The sequence below is a fragment of the Dipodomys spectabilis genome, unplaced genomic scaffold (assembly GCF_019054845.1).
Source record: "Dipodomys spectabilis isolate Male_0828 unplaced genomic scaffold, ASM1905484v1 ptg000067l, whole genome shotgun sequence".
Classification (NCBI taxonomy): Eukaryota; Metazoa; Chordata; class Mammalia; order Rodentia; family Heteromyidae; genus Dipodomys; species Dipodomys spectabilis.
In genome coordinates this window covers 8113707-8128611 of record NW_024870744.1, presented here as the reverse complement: position 1 = coordinate 8128611, position 14905 = coordinate 8113707, and the positions used below count along the sequence as shown (strand labels likewise).

The following is a 14905-nucleotide window of genomic DNA, read 5'->3' as shown; positions in this document are numbered from 1 at the left end:
CATGGGGCTTGAACTCAGGGCCTGGGCACTGTCCTGGAGCTCTTTTTGTTTAAGGCTAGTGCTCTACCACTTTGAGCCACAGCACCACTTCCCATTTTTCTGGAGGTTAATTGGAGATAAGAGTCTCACACATTTTCCTGGGTTGGCCTCAAACTGGGATCCTCAGGTCTCAGCCTCCTGAGTAGCTAGAATTACAGGCATGAGCCACTGGCACATGACCATTCTTTTCTTTTCTTTTTTTTTTTGTCAGTCCTGGGGCTTGAACTCTGGGCCTGGGCTCTGTCCCTCAGCTCTTCAGCTCAAAGCTAGTGCTCCACCACTTGAGCCATAGCACCACTTCCAGCTTTTTCTGCTTATGTGGTGCTGAGGTATCGAACCCAGGGCCTCATGCATGTAAGGCAAGCACTCTACCACTGAGCCACCTTCCCAGCACCCCCCCTTTTTTTTGTCAGTCATGGGGCTTGAACTCTGGGCCTGGGTGCTGTCCCTGAGCTCTTCAGCTCAAGGTGAGCACTCTACCATTTGAGCCACAGCACACCTGGCCATTCTTAAGTCTATTAATTCCTGTAAGCCGCAGGCCTACAAAACCTGCTGCAGGGCTGGGAAGGCGGCTCAGTGGTAGAGTGCTTGCCCAGCATGCATGAGGCCCTGGGTTCGATTCCTCAGCACCACATAAACAGAAAAAGCCAGAAGGGGCACTGTGGCCCAAGTCGTAGAGTGTTAGCCTTGAGCAAAAGAAACTGAGGGATAGTGTCCAGGCCGAGTTCAAGGCCCAGGACTGGGAAAGAAACAAAAAACCCAGGGCGGTGTGCCACCTGCAGCTCAGCAGACCCTGACAGTCAGCTGACCACGGGGCACTGGAACTGTATTCACATGGATCCTGGGGTTCTGGCTTCCGATGTGCTCATCTGAGAGAAAGGCCACCTCTGGCCTTGGTTCTGGATGTTGGCCTACACAAAGACCACGAGCATGGCAAGGCACCATTCCCCTCCTGACACCTGACATCACAGGATGGCACGCACCCTGAAGCGGGAAGTCAGTGCTGGGTTCTCAAGCTCACACCTCTGCCTCTGCTCTCCCAAGCAGCCTGAACCTGGGCCGGAGCCAGGGCTGGGCCGATGGATGGTTATGTAGCCTGCACTGTGACATGGAGTGGAGCCTAAAGGTCTGTGTGTCTCCTCAGGACATCGACAAGGGACAGCCAGGTATGGAGTCGTGTGACACGTGACCTGTCCTCCCCGGCCCGGGGAGACTCGGCATCGGCTGCCATGAGAGGCGAGCCGTGAGCTGCGATTCCCGCGTGGTACCGGGGTTCGAACTTAGGGCTCACCACCTGACCACACTCCCAGGCCTCCGCGAAGCTTTCGGCTCCGATGTGAGCCTGTGACGGCCTCACAACCCACAGCTTGGGAAGTGGACAGACGGACGCCAAGGAAGGAAGACACCTGTATCTTCGGGAGCAATTTGCCGCGGAGCGCGGGGCCAGGGGCGCGGGGCGTAGGGGCGCGGGGGCGTAGGGGCGCGGGGGCCGCAGGGCGCGGGGCCGCGGGGCCAGGGGCGCGGGGCCGCGGGGCCAGGGGCGCGGGGGCGCGGGACCAGGGGCGCGGGGCCAGGGGCGCGGGGGCGCAGGGGCCAGGGGCGCGGGGGCGCGGGGCCAGGGGCCGCGGGGCGTAGGGGCGCGGGGCGCAGGGGCGCAGGGGCTTGGAGGCTTGGGGGCGCGGGGCGCAGGGGCGCGGGGCCGGGGGCTTGGGGGCGCGGGGCCGCCCAAAGCGGCTCGGCGGGCTCCCCGCTGCCCTCCTCCACAGGGCCCGGGCCCGGCTGGCCTGCACGGGGTGACGGGCGGAGGGCCAGGGGGACAGCGGGGACAACTGCGAAGAGCCAGCCGCTCCCGGACCCGGCTCTCCTCCCTTCGGTCCTCCAGCCACCGACTTCCTGCTGGAAGCCCGACCTTGACGCCCGGGCCGGGGCGCCCCAGGCCCCCACTTTCTTCTGGGGGTCCGGGCCTGCGGGCGCCCGGCTCTGCACAACGGCTCCCCGTCCCACGGGTCCGCCCCACGGGTCCGCCCCTCCAGCACCCGCACGGGCTCGCAGGTCGTGCCCGGACCGCAGCGCAGCGCCTTCCGGGCGGAGGCCACCCCGCACTCGCCGCGCCGCCCACGCGCGCCGGGCGGGGCAGCCTGCGCCTGCGCGGGCTAGGGCAGGTACCCGAGGTAGCCAGGGCGATGACGTCATGGACGCTCGCAGCGCGCGCACGTACGCGCGCTCGACCCGGGCCGGCGTCGAGTTCCGGTCCGGGCACTGCGAGGCCCGCTCTACGGTGGTCGCGGAGGGACAGCGCTACGGCACCCACGCTGGGCCAAACGCCGCCGCCGGCCGAGCCCCGGCAGCGCCCTCGGCTCCGCGCCGGCCCCGGCCAGCGGGGCGCGAGGCCGCGCCGGGCCCTCCGCTCCTCGGCAGCATGCAGCCGCTCAGCTCTCGCGGCTCCGGGGCACGGAGTCGCCCGCGGGCCGGGCCCCCGGCGCCGCCGGCCCGCCGTGTGGTCCGGGACGCGGGCGCTGCTGCGCAGCGGGCACCGGGTGAGCGGCCGGGGCGGGCGGGGGCCGGCCCGGAAGCGGTGCCCGTGGGCGCCCGGGCCGCGGCCCGGGGCCCGCGCGGCGCGGACAGAGCGGGGGCCCGCGGCCTGCGAGCCGCTCGTGTGAGCGAAGCCGGGCGCCGCGTGCGGAGCGCGGGCGCGGGGACGCGCGGCCCGGGTGACCCGCGCGCGGCCGGCCCGCGGCGCGGCCCCCCGGCCCCGAGCGCCCCCGTGCGGGCCCTGGGTTGACGGGCGCGCGACCCCGGCGCGCAGCCCGCGGCGGCCGGGCCCGGCCGCGCAGGTTCCCTTCCCTCCGAGGCCCCCTGGGCCCCTGGGCCGGCCTTCAGCCGGGCGGGGGAGCTGGCCCGAAGTCCACGGCCGCCGAGCAGCCACGTTCCCCCGCCGGCGACCCGGGCTCCTCCGCCCGCGGACCCGCCCTGAGCCCTCGTCGTTTCCAGCCGCCGGTTATGTGGCAAGCCGAGTAGGGGAAGCGAAATCCACCGCCAGGAGAGAGAAATGGGGGCCGCAGCGCCGCGGTGACACCGCCTAGACCACCCCCTCGCGGTACAGGCAGCCCCAGACAGGTGCTGGTGTTGGCACCCCCTTTTACAGCGGAGGAATGGGAATGGGGGGGTCAGGTAACCCGACAACCCCGGGGTTCTGACCTAGCAGGTCGCCCCGGAGACCCCGGCCTGTGGGCACCCTGCTCTCAACCCTGACCCATTGTGGTCCTTGGATCAGGCATCCGGGGATCCTGGGCAGAGGTGGGCACGGCAAATGAGCCCGTAAGCCTAGAAAAGGCAGCAAGAGGCTACGCGTGGGACGGAGCGGCTTAGGCAGGCTCCACAAGTCCCAGCCCCATTGGCGTTGTCACCGACTGCCCCTGGGAGCCACCCCTTCCCCCGGGGACTCCGGGTGAGGGGCTGCACCTGGCCCAGCCAGCCCCTCTCCCAGCACTGGGGACAGAATGGATATCTCTAGCTTTCACTAGCTTCCTGACAGGTGCGGTGTTGGTCTGGAGTCTTCAACTCAGCCTGGGCACTGGCCTGAGCTATTGTACTCAAGGGTTGGGCTCTACCACTGGAGCCACAGCTCTACTTCCAGCTATTTGGGGCAGCTAATTAAAGAGTCTAGGACTTGCTTACCTGGGCCAGCTTAAATGGGGGTTCATCAGATCTCAGCCTCCTGAATAGTTAGGGTTACAGGTATGAGCCACTAGTGCCCCAACTTTCTGTAGGAAGACTGAGCCCCAGGGTGCAACCCCCCATCTCCCAGGCCTGTTTCAGTCCCGCTGCACCGTCTGATTTCCTGGGAAGAGCACCTCCTTCTAGCTGATTCCCTGGGAAGAGCATCTCCTTCCTGCTGTCCTTGCACTCACCATCCTGTCCTATCCCTTTCCCTACAGGCCCAGGCCTCCCCTGAGGCTCAGCTGCGGGCTCCCAGGCCTAGGAGTCCATGACACCTATGCTGGAGGCCCCACCGCCGCAATTGTCTGGGCCCAATGCCGGTCATGCCCATCCCGCGCCGGGTGCGCTCCTTCCACGGCCCCCACACCACCTGCCTGCACGCAGCCTGCGGGCCCGTGCGCACCTCCCACCTGGCACGCACCAAGTACAACAACTTTGACGTGTACATCAAGACGCGCTGGCTGTACGGCTTCATCCGCTTCCTGCTGTACTTCAGCTGCAGCCTCTTCACGGCCGCTCTGTGGGGAGCACTGGCCGCCCTCTTCTGCCTGCAGTACTTGGGCGTGCGTGTGCTGCTGCGCTTCCAGCTCAAGCTGTCTGTGCTGCTGCTGCTGATGGGCCGCCGGCGCCTGGACTTCCGCCTGCTGAACGAGCTGCTCATCTACGCCATCCATGTGACCATGCTCCTGGTCGGGGGTCTGGGCTGGTGCTTTATGGTCTTCGTGGACATGTGAGGGCATCGGCTTCTATGGGCTTTCACGGTGCCCTGTTCCGGTTCTTCCTGGCTGCCTGGGGCTGGTCTGGGCTTTTTCTGTCCCATCCTGCAGGCGAGGCCTACAGCACATGCTCCCACGAGGGAGCCAAAAGGGCTGAGACTGCTTGCTCATGGGGACCCTGTCCCCTTCCTCCCGCTGGCTCTGTGCTACGGTTCCTGGGTTCCAGTCCAGGCCCAGCAGCCCTCTGGGCCTCCTGCCTATGGTTCTCACGGGCACTTTTCCATGTTGTCCTCTGGGGTGGCCCATCTTCCCAGTCTGCTCCTGAGACCCGTGTCACCCAGATCAGCATTAAGCCCCACCAGCGAAGGGTCCTGGACACAGAGGGGCCTCCTGGCTTCACGGCCCCTCCCCACTCACCACTGTTCCCCCACCCCAGCCTCAGGGACTGGTCAGGGTCCACTAGCAGACACCCCACACTGCCACAGAGCTGTCCTGAGGCTCAAGAGTCGCTTGGGTTGGTTCATGCAGTCCAGCAGTGTGCCAAAGACAACACTGGCAGGTGCCTGGGGCAGGACCCCCGGGAGCAGGCCTGCGTGCCTGCGCCCGCAGACAGCCCCATGCCTTCACTGGGCAGGCGCGCTGAGAACAGCAGGGCAGCCGGGTGGCCTCGTTGGCTTTGGGGCCTTTGATTCTCTTTCTCTGTGGGGTTGGGAGCTGCCTGTCTCCAGCAGAGGGCAGAGGTCTTGCTGGGACCCACCACAGAGAACATAGTACATTGTCTCCTAGACTGGCATGTGCAAAGACTGTCTGTAGGCCGGTAGCGGCTCCTGGTTCCTCCCATGGCTACTAGAGCATGCCAGACGTGACACAGACATGGGCCTAGGAGAGTGTCCAGGAGCACCCAGACCCCTGTTCTGGTCTTTGTGGGGTGTGGAACATGGCACCTGTGTGTGCTGTGGGCCTGAGTGTTAGTGAGATGTGGGAGTGGTGAGGCTGGGAGTCTGTCACTGGGCTGGTCTGAGGATGGTAGTTGGTCAACACTTGCTTCTCCCCAAATTGTCACCCTTACTCCCAAGGCGTGGGTGTGGCCCCTGTGACCCAGCCCTGCCGGGTGAGCCAGTCACTGAGGGTCTGTGAGGACAATGTGCACCTTGAAGAGAAAGTTAGGAAAATCCAAACAGGTAGGGAAAGCAAAAAACACTGGCTGCGAAACAAGCTCTGTAATTCGCAGCCAGCTTCCGTTCACTGGTCTAACAGAAGGGCTCTGTAGAAGACGTCCGTCTGAGTTCCGGGGCGGGCGGGTGAGGAGCCTCCCCAGTAGACCCTGCTTCTTGCTGCAGAGAATCTTTTGCACTAAATCATGCTCTTTCCTCAAAGAAGTTTTGTTCTGTGTTAATTAGCTTGTGATACTCAGCGCTGCCGCAGCCCTTGCTGGATGAAGGTAGTATTTGGGGGCTGGTAGCAGAAGGGATGCCGTGCCGGCATGAATGTGAGCAGCAGGGCAGAGGCGTTGAGACCTTGCTGCACGCCCCGCTGCCCAGTGTCCCGAGTGCCTGTTAAATTCTTTATGAGATGAACCACCTGCATTAAACCTATTTTTTTAAAGTGTTGATGGAGTGATTGCTTAAAGCGCAGAACATAAACTTTTTGTGTTCTTGAGACTGGGAATCAGAACAGCCTCGCACATACAGGCTCACACGTAGGGCAAGCTCTCCAGCTTTTAAAGCTCAGTCTTATTTTTTAAGGACATGATCACCAGCCAAAAGATGCCATAGAAACCATTCTGTAAAATTGGGACAGTTTCTAAAAGCGACCGCTTGTGATGTTGGTTATGGAGTCCTTGAGACCAGCTGTCTCAGGAAGTCATCAGGGAGGGCCTGGTGTCCAGTGTAGTTGGCAGATAAAGATGAGGTACGTCTGATGTCCTGCTGGAGAGGCAGGAGTGGCAGAGTGCTCTGTTGAGGTCTGGGTGCTTGGAGAAGTCAAAGGTTGGTTGGTTGGTTGGTTTTTTGCCAGTCCTAGGGTTTGAACTCAGGGCCTGGGCACTGCCCCTGAGCTTCTTTTGCTCAAGGCTAGCACTCTACCACTTGAGCCCCAGCACCACTTCTGGTTTTTTCTGTGGATGTGGTGCTGAGGAATTGAACCCAGGGTTTCATGCATGCTAGGCAAGCGCCATACCACTAAGCCACCTTCCCAGCCCCTCAAGGCCCTTGTCTAGTCAAAGACAACTTTAAGATACATCACACCTGTTGTTATTTATCACCTTGCTCTAAGGGAGGTCCTTGTTTCCCCATTCCAGGCTGCTGCTCACACTGGAAGACAGCTCAGGCCACTGCCAGGGGAGCTCCCCTCAGCGCAGGTCTCCTGTGTTGCCCCTTGTGGGAGCCACTAGCCCCCGGTGGCCCCCATGCGTGTGGAGCGGTTGTTCCCCAGGCCTCTGGCAGTGGAGGTCCTGTGTGGGGGCTACCTGTGTGTAAGGGCCTCCCTTGGGCTCCAGGCTCCATTCGCTCAACGGGGCTGGGGTTACTCGGGATTGGCCCCTGGCCCTCTGCCCAGTGGTAGACGGGCAGACCAGGCAATGCCACAGGTTCTGGCTAAGGTGTTTGGGGGCAGCGTGGGGACCCCCAACAACAGCTATGTATGCCTCTGCTGTGTGAGGAGACACTTATGGGCCACTTTGCGGGAACTGGCCGTTCTGCAGCAGTGCCTCATTTAGTTCAGGTTTATTTGCTTCTCCATGAAAACATGTTCTAAGCACTCATAGAGCAGGGAAGAGCCAAAGACAGACACAGCCAGCCGGTGTCTGCCCACAGAGGTAACAGGCAGGCCAGCAACTCTGCAGGGAGCTGCAAAGCTACCTGTCCACTGTGCCCAGCGGCTGGTGGGAAAGGAGGGCGGGCATAAAGACCAGAAAGTCTGGGGTTAACATGCTGACCTGCCCAGCCTCCAGAGACAGCACTTGGTCAGTGTTGGTCTGGAGTTAACAGCCCCATCCACCCCTGAGGGACAGCACCTGGGCAGTGGTGGCAGGTGGACAAATCAGTTTGGGAGACAGACAGAAACTGAACTCTGAGCTGCTTCCTGGAGAGAGGAAGAGGGCAGCACAGGCCTGGCTCAGATCACCAAAAAGGAATACCCAAGGCAGAGTGGCCGTACCACAGAGGCTGGGGCGGCGTCTAGAGGAGTCAGAGGGGCTCTGGAAAGGACAGTCCCTGGGCGGGAGAGGGTCAGGACTGGAGCACAGGCACAGGAGGGACAGACAGACGGAGAGCCATCGTGAGCAGAGCACTGGGGGAGGGCGACAGAGCTGCCCACCGCTGAGGCCTCTCCATCTCCAGGTGGACCCTGGGCATGCAGCCATGAGGTCCTGACTCCCCCCTCATCATAGCCCATGCCGCCGCCCCTGACCTTCACCTCCGTGGAAGAGGCGGGCCTCCGTCAGTGACCAGGGAGACCCAGAGCCCCGGAACCAGCAGAGGGCAGGTGACCAGAAGAGCTCATGTTGGGGAATTTCTATAAATGAACCGTGCACTGGAGAGAGGCTCTCTGCTGACTGGTTTCCAATCTCAGATGGACAAGGCCGAGCCAGAGACCCGGACCTGTGCCAGGTACCAGCCACCTGCTTCCGGAGACCCTGGTGGAGGTCCAAAACAGCCAGCACTTGCACCAAGCTATGGTTTCAACAGAGGGTGGGCCAGGGACAGCTGGGACCAAGGGTCCACCGAGAGGGAGGGGTCAGGAAGGGATGCCCCACCCAGCAAGGATAGAAGGGGCAGGCGGGCCAGAGCACGACCCCAGGGCCGGTTCCTGATTCCTCTGATGGTCTGTACCACGTACCACTATTGATGTTCCCTGACCTTGGGAAGGCCCGGCTGGGTCGGCAGCAAGCGCCCCCCCTCCCCCGCCCCGCCCACGCCTCCCAGTGCTGAGTCAGCGATTTCTGGGGAAGCGAGCATGCCCATCAGCAGTGGCCGCTGCGCATTTCTCTTCTCCCTTTTTGGTCATGTTTGGAAAGAAGGGTCCTGCCTGCCCGGCGCCTCCCTGCAGGCCTAGGCTCTGCTCCACACAGCTAGGAAGCTGCAGTTCCAGACTGCAGGGTGACTTTCCAGAAATCCTAGCATCTGCCATGCCTCCCCACAGCTTCCCAAAGAGGGAGCTGCCCCCAGCAGCCTCCTAGCACCGGCAGGGACGTCCAGCCCAGCTGATTCAGCGGCTCTCAGCCTGCACCCCCTCCCCCCAGATCTGGGCAGCATGCCCAGGCCTGCTGGCAGCTGTGTCACACAGGGCCTCTGGCAGGGCTGTGTGGCCGCACTGCGTCTGATGGCAGGGGCGGGGACAGACTGAAGGGTGCAGGCTATCAGCGCCACCTCCCCCCGCCCTGCCCCGCAACGGCTGCTCCCCCCAGCCCTGTGCTTTGCAGCCCCCTGCCAAGGTGTAGCCACGGGAGGGGTGGGGTAGGCATCTGGTTTTAGAGTACTGTCCTGCCAGCTCCTTGTAGATTGCCTTATCTTAAGCCAACAGGCTGTTTGAATCACCACCGCAGCAGCCCCAGGAGCCCAGGTCAGAGGCAGAGGTCCTCTGTCCATCTCTGGTTGGGCCAGCTGTGGCCACTTGCCATCCTGCTGGTAGCCGGGGGCTGAGGGGCCTACCTGAGCCGCAGAGCAGCTGGCCCCGGGCAGTAGCCCTGGAGCCACAGTGCTCTCAGGGCAGTGGGGGACAGTGCAGGGAACGAGCCAGAGCCCCAGGGATCCAGCAGGAGGCAAAGTCTGCCCATGGATTGGGTTTCCAGCTGGGCATGGGGCAACCAGAGGGGGCAGGGGCTGCTGGCCAGGCAGGCTCAGGCCGAGGGGCAGGAAGGTGTCTGCTGTTTGGCAAGTAGCCCTATGAAGGAGGAGTTGATGCAGAACCTGGTAGAGCGGGACTGGCGGTGTGGGAAAGCACCCTGGGCAGGCTGAGAGAGGGTCAGGCTGGGGGAGGAGGCTGCAGCCCCAGGGCGGGGGCAGGGTCAGGCAAAGCCAGCCAGAGGCTGGAGGAGGAAGCTAGGGCTCATCAGGAGGGTGGCCAGTAAGGGCAGGTCCAGGTAATGGGGCAAGCGGGAGCCCCTGGGTCGCTGTGGTCAGTGCTGCCCACCGTGCTTGGCTCAGAGGCTGGTGAGTGGACAGGCTGGCCATCAGCTGCATATCGACTGTCACTTGGTAAGTGAGGACCCGCATTCTTTCCGCTTTCTCAGAATATTAATGACAGTCTTGTGAATGCCACATGAATATTCATGGAGAGATCAATCAAGTCCAGGCTGGCAGTGATCACACCGAGATGCTGGGGACTGGCCAGGTGGTCTGGGATTGTGCATGCCGAGCTGGGTGTGGCTGTGTGCCCCTGCCACTGGCCAGGACTGGACTGGGTGGTGACCTCACCGCTCTGTAGTGGCCACAGTCTGGGGTTGAGGATCCTCCACAGAGGCCCAGAAGAGGCCCCACTCAGGGTTTGCAACTCTCAGTGACCAAGTAGCGCCAGGTGAAGGGACAAGTGGTCAACCCCAAGCTGGCACAACCAGGTGTGCTGGTGACCCTGGCCCTGGGGCTGTGTCTCAGCCTACTGCCCACCCCATCTCTGGCCAGCTGCCAGCCAGCCGCTCCCCTGCGCAGATTCACAGAGCCGAGAGTGCTTTGGGTCTTTCCTGTGGGCACAGCCAGGGGCTGCACTGCTCCGCCTGTCTTGGAGGGGAACACAGGCACTGCCTTAAACCCCTTGAGTCTGCTGGGGGCTTCGGACCCCATTTTCTCCAGGGCTGTGAAGGCTCCTCCAAGCTAACGCCCTTTGCTGCCAAGCTTTGCTCTGATTCCTGCCCGCCCACCCACCCACCCAGGCAGGCCAGCCCTTGGATGGTGCAAACCGGGTACCGGTATGAACTCATTATTTACAGCAGCACCATGACATCACACTAACATGAATTATTTGTGTGTTTTTCAAATTGTTTTGCGATAACCCTGTCAATTTTCTTGGCCCCTGTAATGAACAAAGCGCCCTAAAGAGCACATTATCTCCCTTCACACCCGCTGCAGTCCACAAGCGTTTACCCTGCCTGCGAGGTCAGGGGGCTGCGGCCTCATTTGACCCTTCACCCCGCCTGTGATGGCTGGGCATATGTGCCTGGCACGCATGTGTGCCTGGCACACATGTGTGTGTGTGTGTGTGTTCCTCCTGTCCTGTTTCTCATCTCATCCCTGCCACCTGTGTCCTGTGCCCCCCTCTGGGATTTCTGGAGAGACCCGAGGGGCTCAGGGAAGCCCCCAGGTGGCTAGCCCAGCCTTATTCCTGTGTTCCTTCAGGGGACAAGGTGGGCAGAAAAATGCTGGCAGGCAGCCCCAACCCTTTTAACCTCTGAGCGGCTTGCAGTGTAGCTCCAGGACTGGCTTGTTGTTCAAGTCGCTGGATGCAGCCGCAGCACTGTGGACAGGAGCTGGAGACGATGACAGTAGGCCGCCCAGCATGTAGCCAACCCCTCCCGTGCCAGGCCAGGACTGCAAGATCTGCATGGGCAGAGCCCAGAGGTCCATTACTGGGCCTCCTCAGGGATGCTCTGATAGCCTGTGTCCTAAGGGTCAACCTGCAGGACGCTGGACCTGCTCTTGGAGAACAGACCCTGGAACTCGGTGGCCTGTTTTGAATGGATGGGTGAAGAAATGAATGGACTGTTGTCCCTGTGTCCTTGGCCCAGAGGAAGCTTTCTATGCTCATTTTCTGAATGAGTATGCTGAGGTTCACCTAGGCTTCCTTAGGTCTCCCTCCAGAAGTGTCTGGAAAAGCGGCCCCACCACTTGCCCTGGAAGCCCTTCTTCTATGGTCTTGCTCAGGTAGCTCTAGTTGTTGCTCTAGTCTGGACGCTGGGGAGAGTGCATCCTGCAAAGGGACGGCTGTCCCCGGGCTGCTGTGACCACTGCAGGGACTCGGTTGAGGCCCCGCTGTCCCTCCTGGGGGTGGGGGTGAGTCACTGCCTCGCTCTGCCCCCCCCCCGACCCTCAGAGCTGGAGGCAGCAGCTGCTTAACAGCTGCACAAAGTGGTGAAGGGAAATTTAGGACAAAAAAGGGAAAAGATTAGAGCATCCAATTTAAACCGAGGGGAGGCGTAGGGGAACCGAAACAGTCCTGCCCTAATTCCCCAGCTCAGGGAGCCACGGGCTGCAGATACTGACAAGAAACCAAAATACTCACCCAGTTTTCTTCTGCCGAAGGGCTCCAAACTTGGCTGGCAAGGATCCCACCGCCGTCCTCTGGGCCTGGGGAGTCAGCGGGACCACAGGCTGGGGATCAGGAGCCCCAGAATGTCCCGTGCCCTTGAGCTGCTGCCCTGCCCAGGGCAGCCCTGGAGCTGTGGGTCTGGAAGCCTCCGTGGCCACCGGCGTGGTGGGCCCGGGGCTGAGCATGTGGCAGGGAAGTGGCCAACCTTGGTGCCAGGTAAAACCCCAGCACTGCCCATCCTAGGCCAGGCAGAGCCTAGAGGGCAGGTGCAGCCCTCCCAGCTACAGCCCTGACCGGTAGTGCTGCACCAGCCGCTGAGGGGTGCGGCTGGGCGGGGCAGCGTACTCCTTCAGCTGCCAGTGGAGGCAGAGGCTGCCCACAGGCCAGGCTTCTTGGGAGCCATGGGACCAGAGCAGCAATTCCAAGTTTCCTTTCAGCCGTCAGCCACTTCCAGCTTGAGCTACCCACAGGACTGTAGGAATGAGAGAAACAACAGGGGGCGTGGGGGGGTGGCTGGGGTCCTGGTCTTCCACTCTGCTCTTGGAGGCACAGAGGTGTAGCAGCCAGGGCTGGTCTGCAAGCAGCAAAGGGAGTGATGGAGGTTCTACTGTGCACACGGGGGCCCTCAGCCCCTCAGCACCGGCTGTGTAGGCGCTGAGCTCCTGCCAGGGCCAGTGTACCCGCCATGGTGGTCCAGGGCTGGGCTGGCTGACACCAAGTCAGTGCTACACACAAACAGAGGAGGCTCCAGACCCTTCCCAGTGAGACGGCCCCAGGCAGCACTCTGGGCCTTAGAACAGAGACTAACAATCTCAGTTCTTGGAAGGAAATGTACACCTTGGTCCCATAAATAAGAAAGCGAGTAGGGTCTAAGAGGGTGGACATAGGTGTCCTGTCCTTGTAAACCCACATAATGAAATAAAATGAACACACAGAGGCTGTCTTTGGAAGTGTGATGGCGTGTGAGCTCTGCACTATTAAAGCGGCTGCCTTATTCCACCTGCAATTTAGAGGTACCAGGAGAGACCCCACCCTTGAGATGAGGGACAGTGGTCAGAGCAGGCATCCCCAGGGGCTGTGCGCCAGCCGCACAGATGTTTGCACACCCGGAAGTCCTGGCTGGCTGGGCCTCAGGGCAGCGGTGAGGGCCACACGGACGCCGTCACCCACCGTGCCCCTGGAGTGTGGTCTGGAGCTACCGGTGGGACTGGGCGCTGGGGCTGGCCTGGGTCCTGGAGACATCTCGCTGCCCTCCCTCCTTGGGACACTTTTGGACTTCAGCGCCAGGGCAGCAGTGCGGTGTGGGGAGTTCAGGGGCTTTTTAGTGCAGACCAGTGGACTGGCTCAGTGTCCCTACAGGAGCCCAACAGTGATGGTTGCCTGGCCCTCCACCGCCCACTTTGGATGGGAAGCCAGCATTCCAGGGAGGCCCTCCCCTCCCCGACCTCCACACAGGCTACCTGGCTGCGGGCGGCGGGAGTCTGACACAGTGGTCACAGCGTGATTTGCTCAGCACTCCAGTCCAGGGAAGAGCGGTTGACTGGCCTGACCCCGGCTAAGAGGGGCTGGGGGGTGGGCCTCGACCTGTCCAGGTCCACCGATATTCTCTGCTTAACCCCCGTGAGACCAGCATTGGGCAGGGGCACGGGGAAGCTGCACTGTCACGAGCCACCACGCCTCCTGCTGGCTCTCAGGTGGCCAGAATCCACTTGTCATGGGCTGGGCAAGTGGACTGGCTGGACGTCCAGGCCCGGAGGAAAGGTAGAGGTGGACGGGTGCTCACAGTGGGCCACAGGACTGGGCTTTGTCTGTAGGGCGGCTGAGACCCTGCCCAGCTGCAGGGTGAGGCCTCTGCCTGATGTCTAGGGTGGTTCTCGCCTTTGCCCTTTGGCTCCATGGCTGCCCCCCCCCCCCCCCCCCCCGCAGCTGGCTCTGCCCTGGGACCCTGGATGACTCCTCATCCATGGCAGTGGGCTGCGGGGCCAGGGCAGCTTTGGTGTTAAAAGAGGTCGTGGCCTCAAGCTGGAGGGGGAGTGGGCAAAATCCCAACTGCTAAAACGGAGAGACGGCTGCTGCTGCTGCTGCAGGCCTGGGCCTGGGGCAGGGCACGCGGGCTGCTGCCACTGTCCCTGCCACAACACAGCCTCCCCCCCCTCCCCCCTGGACAGGGGCTCTGCTGCTTTCCTGGTCGGCACAGGGCTGGGTCCTAAAGAGGAGGCACGGTGGGCAACAGGGTCTTTCGGAGCCCAGCCGAGCTCGGGGGCTGGCGGGAGGTGGAGGGCCAGTTTTTTCTCTTACAGCTCACTCACCAGAGACGCCTGCTGTCTCCCCATCAGCCTGCCCAAGGCTGGCAAGCTGGGCCCAGGAGCGGGATGGAGGGGGACCATGCTGGGGGTGGGAGCCAGGTCCTAGCACTCCAGGACAGGCTGTGGGGGATCAGAGTGGGAGGAGACGCGGGGCAGGGGCAGGAGGGGAGCTGGGAGGCCGGGCAGGGCTGCCACACTCCCCTGGAGGAGGGGGGGTGCAGTAGGGTCAGGAGACAGAGAAGGTCTGAGAAGGTCTTAGGACAGACCCCTCAGGACAGAGATGGATTGGATCTCAGGTGTGACAAGATGTCCGAGGAGCGGAGGCTGGGCTGCCAGGGAGCAGAGCTGCCATTTGCTGAAGTGGCGAGGGGGTGGGAGGAGAGGCTCTGGGGAAGCTGCGATTCAGCCAGGAGGGGCTTTGGCTGGAGGAATCAAGCTGCTCCCAGGGCGGAGGCAGCGCGGCCTACAGGCCCACACATCTTGCCAACTCTGCACCACCCTGATGTTCGAACAGAGGCCCCTGGGGCCACGGGCCTCCCAGCAGGAGCCCTTGGAAAATGGGCGACCAGCATTTGGTGCAAAGCTGTTCGGGGTCCCTTGACCCAACTCCGTGGACTCTGACTTTCCCAGCCTGCTGCTCTCTGGAGAAAAGGAGTCATTGGTGCTGAGGCCCCCAACCCCAGGGTAGAACCGTGTCTGAGGTGTATGGAGGCGAACCCAGAGCCTCACACACCACAGGCTATTCCCCACTGCAGAATCATCTCCTCCACTTCACAGCCCCTGGTGACTGAAACCCAAGGCCCTCTCCCCCCAGTCTCCCCCCCTCCCCTCCAGTCCTCCCCACCCCCCACCCCTCACCCCCAAGTCCCCTGCCAGTACCCAGGC

The 14905-nt window shown here is 62.4% G+C and overlaps 1 protein-coding gene across 2 annotated transcripts; it reads left to right on the top strand.

The window, feature by feature from the left end:
* Positions 1-2555: 2555 nt before the first annotated feature.
* On the top strand, positions 2556-6080 carry Tmem250 (transmembrane protein 250). Of its 2 annotated transcripts, none has more exons than XM_042681239.1 (2): positions 2556-2576; positions 3978-6080. In XM_042681239.1, exon 2 carries the CDS (start codon positions 4074-4076, stop codon positions 4491-4493), a length of 420 nt encoding a protein of 139 aa, XP_042537173.1. In that variant the 5' UTR covers positions 2556-2576; positions 3978-4073; the 3' UTR covers positions 4494-6080. The 2 variants fall into 2 exon arrangements, with proteins under 2 accessions (XP_042537173.1, XP_042537172.1); XM_042681238.1 differs by lacking the exon at positions 2556-2576 and adding an exon at positions 2908-3156.
* The last annotated feature ends 8825 nt before the right edge of the window (positions 6081-14905 follow it).

Excerpts from the sequence above, each read along its gene's own strand:
- Tmem250 (XM_042681239.1), top strand. The coding sequence starts at position 4,074 with ATGCCGGTCATGCCCATCCCGCGCCGGGTGCGCTCCTTCCACGGCCCC.